At 43.4% G+C, this 16063-nt stretch overlaps 1 protein-coding gene across 2 annotated transcripts in view; it reads left to right on the top strand.

The window, feature by feature from the left end:
- Window positions 1-16063, top strand: part of LOC126329244 (sushi, von Willebrand factor type A, EGF and pentraxin domain-containing protein 1) — a 505108-nt gene that overhangs the window by 401698 nt on the left and 87347 nt on the right. Inside the window, exon 64 of one of the 2 annotated variants that reach the window (XM_049996137.1) lies at window positions 12500-12551. The exons of the other annotated variant lie outside the window; for it this stretch is intronic. Within the exon in view, the coding sequence (XP_049852094.1) occupies window positions 12500-12531 (32 nt within the window). The 3' untranslated portion in view covers window positions 12532-12551. Of the gene's footprint in view, window positions 1-12499; window positions 12552-16063 lie in introns of those variants that run through there. 2 annotated transcript variants of the gene reach the window in all.

Below are 16063 nucleotides of genomic sequence, written 5' to 3'. Positions count from 1 at the left end.
TAGCCGCTTGTTTAGTAATGCAGTTTTATGATTCTGTTACAATTTCAGCTGCATTAGAATGTTATCAAGATGAATACTTATAAACTCTGCTGTGTTTAAAAGCTCGTCACAGTCCTTCATGAATGCATGTGTTCTCAGCTACCTTCGTGGTATGACTGACAACTCAAGACTAGGCCTGTGGTGTAACAACTGCAATAGCTTCCTTGGTCAGCTTTCGAGCCACGTTGAGCGTAAATTTCGTGCTGTTTTTTTTGCCATATCACTTTTTTACCTGGGCCCATACATTCTTAGTCGGATTTAAATGAGTATGATATGGAGGCAACCTGGTCAAAATATGTGCCCTTTATCATTTGCCAGTTCGTCAATCCAGTTGTGTGGAGTTTCTGGCTTGTAAAGCACTACAAATCCATTAACTATGCTTTACAGGTGCTATGTTCAATTTTAAGCAATAGAACATTTCTTTTTACCTAGAGAAAAATATCTGATTTCCTCCACTGTATTGAAGGAGCTTCATGCATCACATTGGAGTGGTAAGAGACATTGTCCATTACTATTGTGAGTTTGGGGGTACATTTTGCAGCAAAACATGATCTTGTTTTGGACAACCACTTTTCTTGTGAATCTCAAGTTCAGATGTGCCCCACTGTAATTATTAATGTAACACCAACACAAAACATTTGTTCACGACACCTGATTAATGCAGAACATTTCAACAACAGAAAATATTACTTTACAACAAGAGCTAATGAACATAGGTGCATCTAATACCTGACCACATGGTACAGTTTATTCATGGCCTGGAAACAGAGGTGCTTTACTAACTGAACTGCTGGCGGCCTGGTAGGGAAAGCTGGCTCACCATTCGTGTTACCTGGGAAATGGCATCATGTCCCTTCCGCTGAGCCAAACATTAAAAATTACAACTCGTTTTAAATGCATTATAAAGCAACTATATCTTTGTGCACATAAAAGAAGTGTATTATCATGTGAATAATGTTGACTGAGATCCATATGATCAGTGTTCGTGGCCGACATTTTGCAGTTAAAATATTTATTTCCAGCAATGACCCATTTCAGGAAATAGATTTTTTACAGTGTTACATTACAGAGCAGCTATTCTCAAATACTAGCAACATCATCATAAACAAATGCTTTTGCCATATCTGTTGCACATTCTTTCATGAGTGTGTCATTAATAAAGAAGTTTTGATCTTTTCTGAACATTGAGTACACTGCATATAAGCATTTGGTGTCAATAGTTCATATAGACCACGAAATTTAATATCTGTGAACTCTAAGTGCTCTGACGAGCCTCGATCTTAACTTTACTTTAGTCAGTTCTTTGTCATACTTCATTCTGTATGGACACAGTGTCAAATGTAAATATATATGAGCTACGACATATATGGGAATTAACTTTTCTATATCCCGATTACCGATTATGTTTCCATAGTAGTGACCCTTCAGTTTGTTCATGTGTCACGTTTTCCAAGCCAGTGTTTATGCAACAGGTTATATGCACTACGCAATGACCATGCCAGACAATGCCATGGTCGAAGATGTGGAAGCACAACTTCGCTCACCGAGTTTCGTCGTTTTCTCTCCAACGGCGTATTCATCATTTACGCACAGTGATTGGTGTTTTCAACCAACACCGTGTGCTAACCTCATTAGTTTTCAACGGTTGACAACTATGCCATTAGAGTAAACAATGGACTCAGGTTTCGTGCCGGATTATACCCATCTGACAGTGAAATGTGAACAGTATTTCGAATTGTGTCTCTTCAAATCGAGTGTTTCAAGAACAAAGTGATCAACATTCAAACACATGTTCAGCCACCCACCGACATGCTACATCAGTTACTGTCAGGCCATGTGAAATGCCTCCATTACTACAAACTGCACTAGATCAGTTCTGCGCACGTGGTGTTCCAGTTGTGTCTAATTTACATGAACAATTCAGTGTTTTGCGTAACATGGACCCCTTACCTCGCCTCAATGGCCCACCACATGCACTACAGGCACGTTATGCATCAGATAGTTTGCACGTGGGAGGCGTTCCCAACCCCCCTCCCCCCCCCGTCCCCGACCCCCTCCCCTCACTTGTGGGGGTCCCCATTCCGGTCACTCAACCACCTGCCGCTTCCACAGCAGAGCCTGTGTCTGCCGTGCCGGTCTCTCGCCCTGTTTTGGAAGTGGCTCGTTTCCATCCAGCACTCGTCACTCATGGTCCAGTTTCCGGGCCTCCTCGTGTGCCGTCCATCCGCCCGTTTCCACGGTACCGTCTGTGCCTGCCGCACCATGTTTTCATGACACAGTCAACTATGCCAGCTGCCACTACTACAGATTCGCTCACCTGGTTTAAATTCGGGCCTACCGCGCTGGCCTCTGACTTAACCGCTGTTCAGCTGCTGCCCCAGGAGACACTGAAGCCGCCGTCATCACCCCCACCTGGCCGCCTGCCGAAGCTACCACCCTAATATGAGGACAACCCAGCATCGTGGTTCACTCTCGTCGAGTATCTGTTCGAGTTACATCATGAATCTGACGACAACTCAAAGTTTCTCTGCCTTGTCACACACCTCCACGACCACTCGGATTTAGTTTGTGACCTGCTCCTTTCGCCGCCACCTGCACCAAAATACAAGTTTGCAAAGAAGACAATAATGGAACGACTTGCCTGCTCTCCACAAGAGTGAATAATCAAGATTCTCTACAAGGAGCTACTGGGGGAACGCACCCCCTCACAACTCTGGCGACACCTCCGATTGCTTGTGAATAAGCATACCATGCCTGACGCCATGCTATGGGCTGTGTGGTCTGCGAAACTACCTACTGATCTACAGTCCATTGGCTCCTGCCTACACATCACTGACCAGTTGTATTCACTGCTGGGGCAACATCAGCCAGTTCATTCCATACCATTCGTCGGCACAGTCACACCCGCATACCAACATTCAGATGGCAGAGTCAGGGCTCGCTCCGCCATCACCTCGTCTACTTCTCTTGGCAGTGTCGGCTCACTCTCTCCGCTGTCTGAGCACTCCAGGATTGCCCACACACCTTACATACTGGTCTATTTACCAGAACTAATCAACGTCATCAAGCTGCCCCCCTGTTGCAGTCTCCACCTCCTCCTCACCCTGCTCATCCTTTCTGCTGGTACCACAGCTGGCCGCAGTGGTCTAGTGGTTCAGGCACTCAGTCCGGAACCGCGCGACTGCTACGGTCGCAGGTTCGAATCCTGCCTCGGGCATGGATGTGTGTGATGTCCTTAGGTTAGTTAGGTTTACGTAGTTCTAAGTTCTAGGGGACTGATGACCACAGATGTTAAGTCCCATAGTGCTCAGAGCCATTTTTTTGGTACCACAAAGTGTTCGGCTACGCGATGCCAAGAAGTGCAGGTTGCCATGCCTACACCCAAAAGCCGACTGCGGGAACTAAGAGATGACGCCGAGTCCTGTGAGGAACCTAACAGGTGTCCTCTTACATTACACTCCGTTCACTCATCTGCCTGGTCGAGTGGTCGTCTCTATGTTACTGACATTGTGTCAGGTCTAGCTTTTCTGGTCGACACTGGCGCTGACATGTTGATCATACCTGTTTCGATGGCTCCATCCACTTCTTCGCAGACAAAATAACTTCTACGAGCTGTCAACGCGTCGACGTTACCTACCTCAGGCTCAGTAAAGGTTACGGTGACCCCATCTCCTTCTCTATGTTTTCCGTGGATGTTCTACATTGCCGTCATCGATGAACCGATCCTCAGTATGGATTTTTGTCTCATTACGAACTATCTCCGAACGTCATACAGGGTTCAGTGCTCCACCATCCTACGAACACTCACATACCGTGCACCCACACCTACGCCCAATACTCTGTTTCCACCGCAACATACGATATCATACGTGAGTACTCTGCCCTTGCGGGTAACATTGTGACATGCGTTACGGGCCTACTGTCAGAATATGACTCGGCGACGGCGACTGCCAGGACAACGAGAAGTTGAAACAACGCATTGCATTCATTTACAGCGAGATCATTGCGGATCGTACCTTGCTTCTGCAACTGCGGTCACTGGCGCCCCCTCCTAAACAAGACTGCTCAGCCAAGCCTAGCCCGAACTCTCACCAGGTTAGTCCACAAACTTTACTTGCGTATGACGTTCCAACCCCCCAGTTGCGCTCGCCTCATCCAGTGCCTTGTGTTTCAAACAGTGCTGCTAATGACAGTCGTGCATGCGTTGCGACCACGCCCACCTTTCCGACAGCTACAGTGCATGTTGATAAACATTCCCCCTCTCTCTCTCGCTGGCCACAGCGCCATTGTGGCACTGCTCTCGACCATGCCGGTTGCCCAGTGCAAGGTTAACAGCGGACAGTCGCCGCCCGTTCCCCTTCGCTCAGCACTGCGCGTGCTCCCACCCCCTCCACACGCTGCGCTCCCTTTAAGAGACGTGACTTTCGTCCTACCTTTCCCCACTCGCGCTAACAGCTACGCCCCGTCGCACCCTACTCGTCCGAAGACTCGACACCAGGACGTTAAAAAATCTCATGTGCAGTTCTCAGTTTTTCCGCCACTTATGGAACAACACACAAGATAGTTACCACTGCTGGCCCTCCTATTAGGCATAAGGTCCGACGCCTCAACCCTATCAAGTTGCGTGCGGCTCGGCAGCAGATTAATGAACTTTTGGTGGCAGGTGTTCTGCAACCTTCATATAGCTACTGGTCTTCGCCAATCCACCTCGTCCCCAAACACGATGGATCTTTTCGAATGAGCGGCGATTATAGATGCTTAAACGCTCGTACCATCATGGGCAATTACTCAGTGCCGAACATCAATGACTTTACTCATTTGTTATCGGGTGCCACAATTATCAGTGTTATTGACTGTAAGCCTACGTACCACCAGATGCCCGTGGCACCGGAAGACATTCCTAAGACAGCTATTATCACGTCGCTCGGTTTATTCCAATACCACTTCATGCCGTTCGGCCTAAAGAACACGGCGCAAACTTGGCAATGTTTCATTGACTCTATCTTGCGACACTTCGAGTTTTGCTTTGCTTACCTGGACGACATTCTTGTTTTCAGCAGCTCAGCGGAGGAACATGAAAACCATCTGTCTACGGTTCTCCAGACCGTGAACTACAACGGTGTCGAGGTCAACAAAGACAAGTTGCACCAGGCGTCAGTCTCCATCCTAGACTACACTGTCTCCGCTGATGGAATACGGCCTCCGAAACCTCGTGTGCAGGCTATCACGTCTCTGCTGCCCCCGGCTACTTACAAAGAGCTATGCTGTTTCCTCGGCACCATCAACAACTATCATCGCCATCTGCCTTCCACCGTCACTGTTCAGGCACCCCTGACGGACATGCTAACAGGGAAACAAACTTCCGGTATCAAACCCGTCTCTTGGACTGCTCCAATGCTCTGAAGACTTATTTAGCTCACGCTGTGACACTCGCCCACCCAGACCCCTCGGACGAGGTATTCATCACTACAGACGCCAGCGACATCACGGTGGGGGCAGTGTTGCAACAACTCAGGGGTGACATGTTTTCTCCTCTTCATTTCTTCTCCAAGAAACTATCTACAGCTCAGAGAAAATATTCTGCATTCGATAGAGAGCTCCTTTCTGTTTACGAGGCAATCGAACATTTCCACCCCGACATCGAGGGACCTTCGTTTTTCGTTCTCAGCGATCACAAACCACTGGCAGAAGCGTTCTGCAACCCACCTGAGGACCCACCCCCTCGACGTTACCCCCACTTTGACCTGGTTTCTCAATTCACAATGGATGTCCGTTACATCAAGGGTGCAGATACAATTGCTGTGGATTTCTTCTTGTGGATCAATGCTGTTTCCCGCATCGTTGATTTTTCCGATCTGGCCTCCCTTCAAGCTTCTGATGAAGATTCTCAGGCTCTCGTACAAGACCCAAAAACATCACTTGTTTTCACAAAGGCTAAATTTCCTGTCGTTTCCGATGATGTGTAGTGTGATTCTTCAGCCAGAACCCTATGGCCTTTGCTCCCTCCTGGGCTGTGCTGACAGGTGTTCGAAGCCCTGCATAACATACCCCACCTGGGTGTTTGAGCCACCACACATCTAGTTCCAGAATGTTTTGTTTGAAAGAATATCAGACGGGACTATCAAACCTGGGCGTGCAGTTGCGTCGCTTGCCAGCAGAGCAAGATCAGCTGCCACACCTCCCGTCTCTGGGCAAGTTCGACATTCCTGCAGTATGATTCCGTCACACACATATTGATGTGATCGAGCCTCTCACTCCTTCGGAGGGCCATAGATATATCTTATCAACCATCTACGGTTTGTCTCACTGGTTCAAGGCTGTAGCTCTCCGTAACATTACTGCCGAGATGGTAGCCAAGGCTTTCATTGGCTCGTGGATTGCTCGTTTGGGGATCCTGACCACTGTCACCACCAAACAGGATTGACAGCTCGAATCCTCCCTTTTCACCATCCTCTGCAATATCTGTGGTATTAAAAAAATACACACTACTGCCTGTCACCCCAAAGCAATGGGTTGGTGGAGAGATGCCACCACACCCTCAAGACAGCCCTTCGATGCCATGATTGTCTCTGGTCGGAAGCTCACCCATCAGTGCTACTTGGTCTACACTCGATCTATAAACCTAACCTACAGGGGGCTATATCCAAATTTTTTTTCGGCGAGAATCCGGTCCTACCAGGGGAACTTATTCTTCCCCAGGTTAGCGAGGATCTTCCCTCCATGGCTGATTTCATTAGCCGGATGCGCACGCGTTTTCAACAAACGCGTTTGCACCCACCCATCAGTCACTCACCACCTGAGACTTATGTTCCTACCGCACTCTCCAATTGCTTCCATGTCATTCTACGTGATGATGAGGTTAGGCAGCCTCTTCAACCTCCTTATCTTGGCCCCCCTGCGGCGGGTTTTCACGACTTTTGATATCATGATTAAAGACCGCACACAGACAGTTTTTCTGCATCGCCTGAAACTGGCTTTTGTCGACCCTGATGGTCTCACACCATCGCAGTCGGACTCTGTAGACGATCCACCCTTGATTGATTACGTAGATGTCCTCCCACCAACCTCACCGCACACCTCTTCAGTCAAAGACTGTCACCAGTTGCTGGTTTCCTGACCTTACCCCCTGTTTTACCCTGCACAGGTTTCGCACCCTCACCTCCAATGTCGGAGACACACACACCTACCATCAGTTTCTCCTGCAGGGCGCCGCCTCACCAAGTGAACGACGTTTCTGTAGTGACATTCAACGACTGAGTGCCCATTCTTTTGACAGATACTGAGGTCCGCCATCGGGCGGTCTCTTACACGTCAACATTTCACATAACCTCACACTCCCGCATGAGTGTGACTGAGCATCTCTACGTGCTTTAATTTCTATGGACAGCTCGATCCACTTAAGTGCCACCACACCTCCACCACGCCGTAAACTGCCCCGCCCACTTACTTCCATGCCAGCCACCGTCTCATCCGGCCACGGTGGCTGACTGACTACGAAGTGGACCTGCCTCTCGCCACTCCGCCTGTGCAATCAAACCTCGTTCGAGATGGAAGTACCTCTGGTGCACCTACCTACGTGCATGATTTCCACCGACATCGATGTCCGCTGGCCCTCGCCCTATGACATATGTAGTACTCTATTCTGGGGGGGGGGATCTGACTGACGTCAATAATTCATATCCACCACAAAACTTAATATCTGTGAACTCTAAGTGCTCTGACGAGATTTCAACTTAACTTTACTTTAGTCAGTTCTTTGTTACACTTCATTCTGTATCGATGCAGTGTCAAGTGTAAATATATACAAGCAACAACATATATGAGAATTAAGTTTTCTATATCCCGATTACTGACCATGTTCCCATAAGCAGTTAAACGGTTTTCTCTAACACTTATCCATTAAAGTGAGAAGTACATAGTTACATCTTTTACAACACCTACTATTTTCTCTATTTTCTATCCTAATATTTGGTAAGCTAAGCTGCAGTTACAAGTCATTTCAGATTTTTGACAGCTTGCATATATACTGATAGTTGTAAGTGCACACATTTATCACAGTCATGGGATAAACTGGTTTAAGGACAACAATGCAGATAGTCAGAATTTATTCACAGAATTAGTGTACAGCTATATGTGATAGAATATCTTGAGCGATTTGATGTCATAAGCGGTTGCCTAGCATATTGACAGGATTAATTCCTATCATTAAATCTTCTAGTATGAACCATGGACTTTGCCGTTGGTGGGGAGGCTGTACCGTAGGTGCAAACACAACGGACGGGTATCTCTTGAGAGGCCAGACAAACGTGTGGTTCCTGAAGAGGGGCAGCAGCCTTTTCAGTAGTTGCAGGGGCCACAGTCTTCATGATTGACTGATCTGGCCTTGTAACACTAACCAAAACGGCCTTGCTGTGCTGGTACTGCGAACGGCTGAAAACAAGGGGAAACTACGGCCGTAATTTTTCCCGAGGGCATGCAGCTTTACTGTACGATTAAATGATGATGGCGTCCTCTTGGGTAAAATATTTCGGAGGTAAAATAGTCCCCCATTCGGATCTCCGGGCGGGGACTACTCAAGAGGATGTCGTTATCAGGAGAAAGAAAACTGGCGTTCTACAGATCAGAGTGTGGAATGTCAGATCCCTTAATCGGGCAGGTAGGTAAGAAAATTTAAAAAGGGAAATGGATAGGTTAAAGTTAGATATATTGAGAATTAGTGAAGTTCGGTGGCTGGAGGAACAAGATTTCTGGTCAGGTGACTACAGGGTTATAAACACAAAATCAAGTAGGGGTAACACAGGAGTAGGTATAATAATGAATAGGAAAATAGGAATGTGGGTAAGCTACTAAAAACAGCATAGTGAACGCATTATTGTGGCCAAGATAGATACGAAGCCCACACCTACTACAGTAGTAAAAGTTTATATGCCAACTAGCTCTGCACATGACGAAGAAATTGAAGTAATATATGATGAAATAAAAGAAATTATTCAGATAGTGAAGGGAGATGAAAATTTAATCGTCATGGGTGACTGGAATTCGAGTGTAGGAAAAGGGAGAGAGGGAAACGTAGTAGGTGGATATGGATTGGGGCTAAGAAATGAAAGCCGCCTGGTAGAATTTTGCACAGAGCACAACTTAATCATAGCTAACACTTGGTTTAAAAATCATAAAAGAAGGTTGTATACATGGAAGAACCCTGCAGATACTAAAAGGTATCAGATTATATAATGGTAAGACAGAGATTTAGGAACCAGGTTTTAAATTGTAAATTTCCGAGGGCAGATGTGGACTCTGACCACAATCTATTGGTGATGACCTGTAGATTAAAACTGAAGAAACTGCAAAAAGGAGGGAATTTAAGAAGATGGGACCTGGATAAACTGAAAGAACCAGAGGTTGTACAGAGTTTCAGGGAGAGCATAAAGGAACAATTGACAGGAATGGGGGAAAGAAATACAGTAGAAGAAGAATGAGTAGCTTTGAGGGACGAAGTAGTGAAGGCAGCAGAGGATCAAGTAGGTAAAAAGACGAGGGCTAGTAGAAATCCTTGGGTAACAGAAGAAATATTGAACTTAATTGATGGAAGGAGAAAATATAAAAATGCAATAAATGAAGCAGGCAAAAAGGAATACAAGCGTCTCAAAAATGAGATTGACAGGAAGTGCAAAATGGCTAAGCAGGGATGGCTAGGGGACAAATGTAAGGATGTAGAGGCTTATCTCACTAGGGGTAAGATAGATACTGCCTACAGGAAAATTAAAGAGACCCTTGGAGGTAAGAGATCCACTTGTATGAACATCAAGAGCTCAGATGGAAACCCAGTTCTAAGCAAAGAAGGGAAAGCAGAAAGGTGGAAGGAGTATATAGAGGGTCTATACAAGGGCGATGTACTTGAAGGCAATATTATGGAAATGGAAGAGGATGTAGATGAAGATGAAATGGGAGATATGATATTTCGTGAAGCGTTTGACATAGCACTGAAAGACCTGATTCAAAACAAGGTCGCGGGAGTAGACAACATTCCATTAGAACTACTGACATCCTTGGGAGAGCCAGACCTGACAAAACTCTACCATCTGGTGAGCAAGATGTATGAAACAGGCGAAATACCCTCAGACTTCAAGAAGAATATAATAATTCCAATCCCAAAGAAAGCAGATGTTGGAACACGTGAGGCAATACTGACCCTACGACTTACCTTAGAAGAAAGATTAAGGAAAGGCAAACCTACGTTTCTAGCATTTGTAGACTTAGAGAAAGCTTTTGACAATGTTGACTGCAATACTCTCTTTCAGATTCTAAGGGTGGCAGGGGTAAAATACAGGGAGCGAAAGGCTATTTACAGTGTGTACAGAAACCAGATGGCAGTTATAAGGGTCGAAGGACATGAAAGGGAAGCAGTGGTTGGGAAGGGAGTAAGACAGGGTTGTAGCCTCTCCTGGATGTTATTCAATCTGTATATTGAGCAAGCAGTAAAGGAAACAAAAGAAAAATTTGGAGTAGGTATTAAAATCCATGGAGAAGAAATAAAAACTTTGAGGTTTGCCAATGACATTGTAATTCTGTCAGAGACAGCAAAGGACTTGGAAGAGCAATTGAATGGAATGGACGGTGTCTTGAGAGGAGTATATAAGATGAACATCAACAAAAGCAAAACAAGGATAACGGAATGTAGTAGAATTAAGTCGGGTGATGCTGAGGGAATTAGATTAGTAAATGAGACACTTAAAGTAGTAAAGGAGTTTTGATATTTGGGGAGCAAAATAACTGATGATGGTCGAAGTAGAGAGGATATAAAATGTAGACTGGCAATAGCAAGGAAAGAGTTTCTGAAGAAGAGAAATTTGTTAACATCAAATATAGATTTAAGTGTCAGGAAGTGATTTCTGAAAGTATTTGTATGGAGTGTAGCCATGTATGGAAGTGAAACATGGACGATGAATAGTTTGGACAAGAAGAGAATAGAAGCTTTCGAAATGTGGTGCTAGAGAAGAATGCTGAAGATTAGATGGGTAGATCACATAACTAATGAGGAAGTATTGAATAGGATTGCGGAGAAGGGAAGTTTGTGGTAAAACTTGACCAGAAGAAGGGATCGGTTGGTAGGACATGTTCTGAGGCATCAAGGGATCACCAATTTAGTATTGGAGGGCAGCGTGGAGGGTAAAAATCGTAGAGGGAGACCAAGAGATGACTACACTAAGCAGATTCAGAAGGACGTAGGTTGCAGTAGGTACTGGGAGATGAAGGAGCTTGCACAGGATAAGTAGCATGGAGAGTTGCATCAAACCAATCTCAGGACTGAAGATCACAACAACATCCACTAAAGCACATTATCTGTCATAAGTGTAATGGCTGGGTATTTCTACATGGAGAAAACAGACATGTCAAATGAAATTACTACTTTCGTTTTGACTTAACCACTTTTTACATATTAAACAATCAGATTTTTCATCAGAATTGTGTACAAAAGATCTTAGTCTTTCACTCATCATTGAAAAATGGTTTTCAGTGTTTTTACCCTACATTTTCAAAAGCCATAACAGCCATCACAATAAACAGAATTGAAACCAGAATAATAGCCACATTAGCAACCGAAATGACAGTCTGAGCAGTAGACAAATATTAAGAAGAGTACATATGAATAAATCGGTGAGAGAAATCAATGCCTGTAAAGGTGCAAGAATGAATGCTTTGAGGAAGTACTCTAAGGCAGCCCCTCTTGACTGCAGACAGATAAGCCCATAATGTGCTATGGTGTGGCTGTGACCACACAGTACAGGTAGAGTTGGAGGGGGAATTGCTCTCTGGAGGCGAATGGCCTGCAAGCCACAGTTTGCCAGATCAGCTTTAGCAAGAAGATGGATATTCCTAGTTTTTTGCAATGTTTGCAATCTTTGAGGACTTGGTTGGGGAAGGCTGGAAGGACAAATAGGTTGCTCTGTTGTGAATAAATATTTGTCTCATTGTCTCCTCATAACAGCCGAGTCTCTCTTAATCTGGTATCTGAGTGACTTTCTCCTCGTCCTAATCTCACCAACTAATCCTTCTCTTCCTGAAAAGGTACTTCCAAGTTCCAAAAGCTAGAGATAGTTTCTCCTACTTTTACTCTGTGTACTTGTAAGTTTGGCTCCAGAAAATAAGTACTGACCAGTCATTTTGCCTCATTGTACTATAACAGTTTAACAACTGAATTTTTCTTAAAATACAACTAACATTTGTGTCAAAAGAAGAGGATCCACATTAACAATTTTTTTATCCTTTGTACTTTGCTTACACTTGTACCTTGTGTTTTCTGTTGAGTTCAGCCTTCAGCCCTGACTTTTCTGTTTCTGGACACGTAATTACTTTAGACTTTTTTCCTATGCATGGTCTCTCTTTGAATCTTAAACATATTGCTATAGTGGCATGTATCAGAAGGATAATAAAACACAATATAATATACTTTATCTTTCAGATAAAAGTGACAGTGATAGTGAAGACCAGTGACAGTGAATGAAAACAAACAAAAAAGAATTGGCTCCCCTCTTCTGGTCACAAAAATGCTCAAGGACAAATTAATGACTCTGGAAGATAGACAGAAATGCCTTGCTTCAAGTGTCTGTATTTAAACAGATGAAGGCTGATCACTAACATTGAGTTTACACAAGTGAATTGAACTTCTGTGTTGAAGTCAAGCGGATAGTGTTTCTGAGTGGTGTGTGTGTGTGTGTGTGTGTGTGTGTGTGTGTGTGTGTGTGTGTGTGTGTGTGTGCAGTTTTGCATATCCACATAAATGGGTTAGAAGTGGGTTCTTGCCCTAATGAATGTGTATGTGCTCAAAGTAGAAATAGTTTTAAACTCTGTCTTTGTGATCAGTCAGTGTTTGTATAGACTGGACAGTATGAGAGTGAATGAATTGTGCAGTCTATTAAAACTGATGTTCTACAGTACTGACTGTTCACAAGTGAAAAAGTGCAAGTGCGATTGCATGAAAACTTAGTATGCATTTATACATAAATATATATAATATACAAATGTTTATATTTAATATTTAATGAATGTGTAAATGTGTGCGATTTTTATAAAGTTAATGAGTGCTGTGAATATACCACATTGTTTTTTTAAAGAACGGGAGTTATCTTTAATTTTTACCTCAAAATATGCAAAAGTGTCGTCGTGATAAGAATGAGAATATTACTTCATGGCAGCAGAAATGTCTATCCTGCAAGTGTGTGGTGCAAACTACCTATGACGCTGAGCTGTTGACAATTTTGAGCATAGAATGAAGAATATGAACTTTTATGGTATAAAGGAATTCAATATTTTGGTTGAAATTAGAACGTTATGGGTTTAAATGAACTCGCATATGTAGTACTTGAGTACTTAAGAGATTGTGAGACTTTGTTATATGATGATACGGCATGTAATGAATAACTTGTACCAATAACTACACATTTATGATGAAGAGTCTTCTCGAGGCAGGGCAGTTTTATATTAAAGCTAGACAGGGCAGAAACTGCAAAATTTGGAATGCTGTTAGCTTTTATTTACATAAAGCTTTGCTTTTATGAATTTTCGGTTATGATGAAGCTAATGCATCATACATACAACAATGAAAACATATCTGGAATCAACTTTTATGGACGTCTTGTAATAGGGAAGCTCAAAGGAAAATGGACAGGCAAATCATCACTACCCTCCTAATGTGGTATACCACAGCACAACCAAACTTAATCACACGCTGATCCATCCCTGAGCCACCTCTATTACCAACTCCTTGCCACTGGGTCATATGCACAGTGTCATATCCCTGTAGAAGACCCACATCCATGACTTGACTGATTCACACATCCAGCACATCTTACTTCAGTCCTGACACATAGGTATCCTATACCATCAGAGCAAGGCCACCTGTGGCAGAAACCATGTCATGTATTAGCTCTGCTGCAATTTCTGCACACCACATTATGTGTATATGACCAACAACTAGCTGTCCACCAGAATGAATGACCACTACCAGACTGAGCACAGTTGTCCAAGCAGTGGCAAAAAACACAATATGTTAGGGTTCAATGGATGCTTCACATCCCATGCCATCTGGATCTTTCAAGGAGTGTTTTGAACAATTACAGCAAAGGTCCTGCTAAGTGTGAATGCAGGATAGAAGAAGTTTGAAGAAAATTTGACATACATATGAAAATGCTTCCTCCTCCCCCTCCCCAGCCCCTCTGTGACCATCTCTTCCACCCACTGTCTGTGCACCTCAGCCTCTCACTTCTACATACCTCTTCCCCATGTCTCTCTGTTTCTTCATCTTCTCTTCCCTTCTCTATATCCATTTCCTCCACCCTCTCGCTCTGGTCACATCTTCCTCCCCCCACTCTCTGACCATATCCTCCTCTCCCTCTTTCTTTCCATCTCTGTATACCCCTCTTCTTTTTCCACCTACCCACTACCCCTCTACACCTTCCACTTGCCTCAACGGCAAGGTTTTAAAAGATAATCTCTACAGAAACATATTTCCTAGTATGACTTGCAAAAATTCAGTTCAATAATTAAATTGTTAAGTCTGAAATCAGGAATTCTGGTAAGTACAAATAATCTTTTCTGTGTCAATGGAAAGTTCAGTTGACAAAACTAATTAATTATGAGACAGAGTTGCTGCCTATTATTTATTTCAGAAGGCTAAATGTATAGTACTGCTGATAGACACTTATTTCCTATATGAGACATGGCATAATAAGATCCCTGACAGCTCGCAGCACTGTTGCCAGCTTTAAGCTGCAAATTGCTACCAGCTGCAGGTGAAAACACTAGCCATTTACAGAGCTGTGACAACATGGAGGTGTTGCTATAGAGACATTTACAAAATCACATCACATTACATTATAGGTTGAGGTTGATGCACAAAGCTGTGCTATGTAGCCCACTGAAGCTGTCATGGATAAAGTTACACCAACTGAACTACAGCTTCTGGAATAAATAGTTCCTTCCTCAGGGAGGGGAGAGGTGTACAGTGGAGAAGACCAGATCACTCAGATCTGAGGAGATAGTGAGGTCTGAATGACCTGCCCTTACTTTTTAACCTTTTATTTCATAACTTATAAACAAACTTTACTGTTTCTTGAAGATAACAGTTCACCGTCAATAAACTGATGGCTCACACTACATTTGCTGCATTGTCATCCTTTGTTCTTACTGTAATCATCTATTTTTGAGACCAATTAGATTTTACCCTTAAAGAGCTTTTTCCCTTCCACATGCTGCTGAATGTGATCTCATTGGTGTTTTTCGACTGTAACTGACACATTACAAATGTCTCGTCCTATTTTAGATGTATCTGTGAATAAATTCCATACAATGTTCTAGTAATGGGCATACACTGGACACATGCTCTGTGTTAAAACTGACAAAACAATTCACAAAGTGGCAATTAACAACTGAGGGTAAAATCAAATTTGACAAGATCAAGAAAGTTGTTCTTCCCTTATACTATCTAGAGTTCAGTTGTAATTTTGAAAGAATCACTGATGCATTGGAAGATGAGACTTTAAAAAAATATGAGTAAATTATTGTGAGCTTCACCAATCAATAACTTTTTTCTAGAGGAATTTTGACAAATGATTAACACAAATATCAGGCAATAGAGAAAGAAGTTTTGGTACCTTTAAGAAGTTGTTTACACTATATCAAGCAATAACTTTTTAATGAAGGGTAAACTATTACATTACCAAGTAGCACTTTGGGCTTGGTTTCTACAGAAATTTGTTTTTCAAGTGAAGTATATTAAAGGCACTGAGAACCTCGTACTGAGTGCATTGTCTAAATTACTCTTGGAACTAAAATAGTGTGTTTACCAGTTAAATATAGACTTTTCCCCAGGTGAAAACACACTTTTTCCTGGGTTAAAATACATTTTTCCCCAGCTGAAAGTATACTACACCACAGGTGAAAATCCATTGTTTCCATGTTAAATGACAATATACTTTCCCTTGGAGCTGTAAAACTCACCAATCCTTTGACTGGTAAAGATTTTATA

Source organism: Schistocerca gregaria, chromosome 2 (genome assembly GCF_023897955.1).
Source record: "Schistocerca gregaria isolate iqSchGreg1 chromosome 2, iqSchGreg1.2, whole genome shotgun sequence".
Lineage (NCBI taxonomy): Eukaryota > Metazoa > Arthropoda > Insecta > Orthoptera > Acrididae > Schistocerca > Schistocerca gregaria.
The sequence above is the reverse complement of the archived record's forward strand: the minus strand, read 5'-3'. Positions and strand labels throughout refer to the sequence as shown.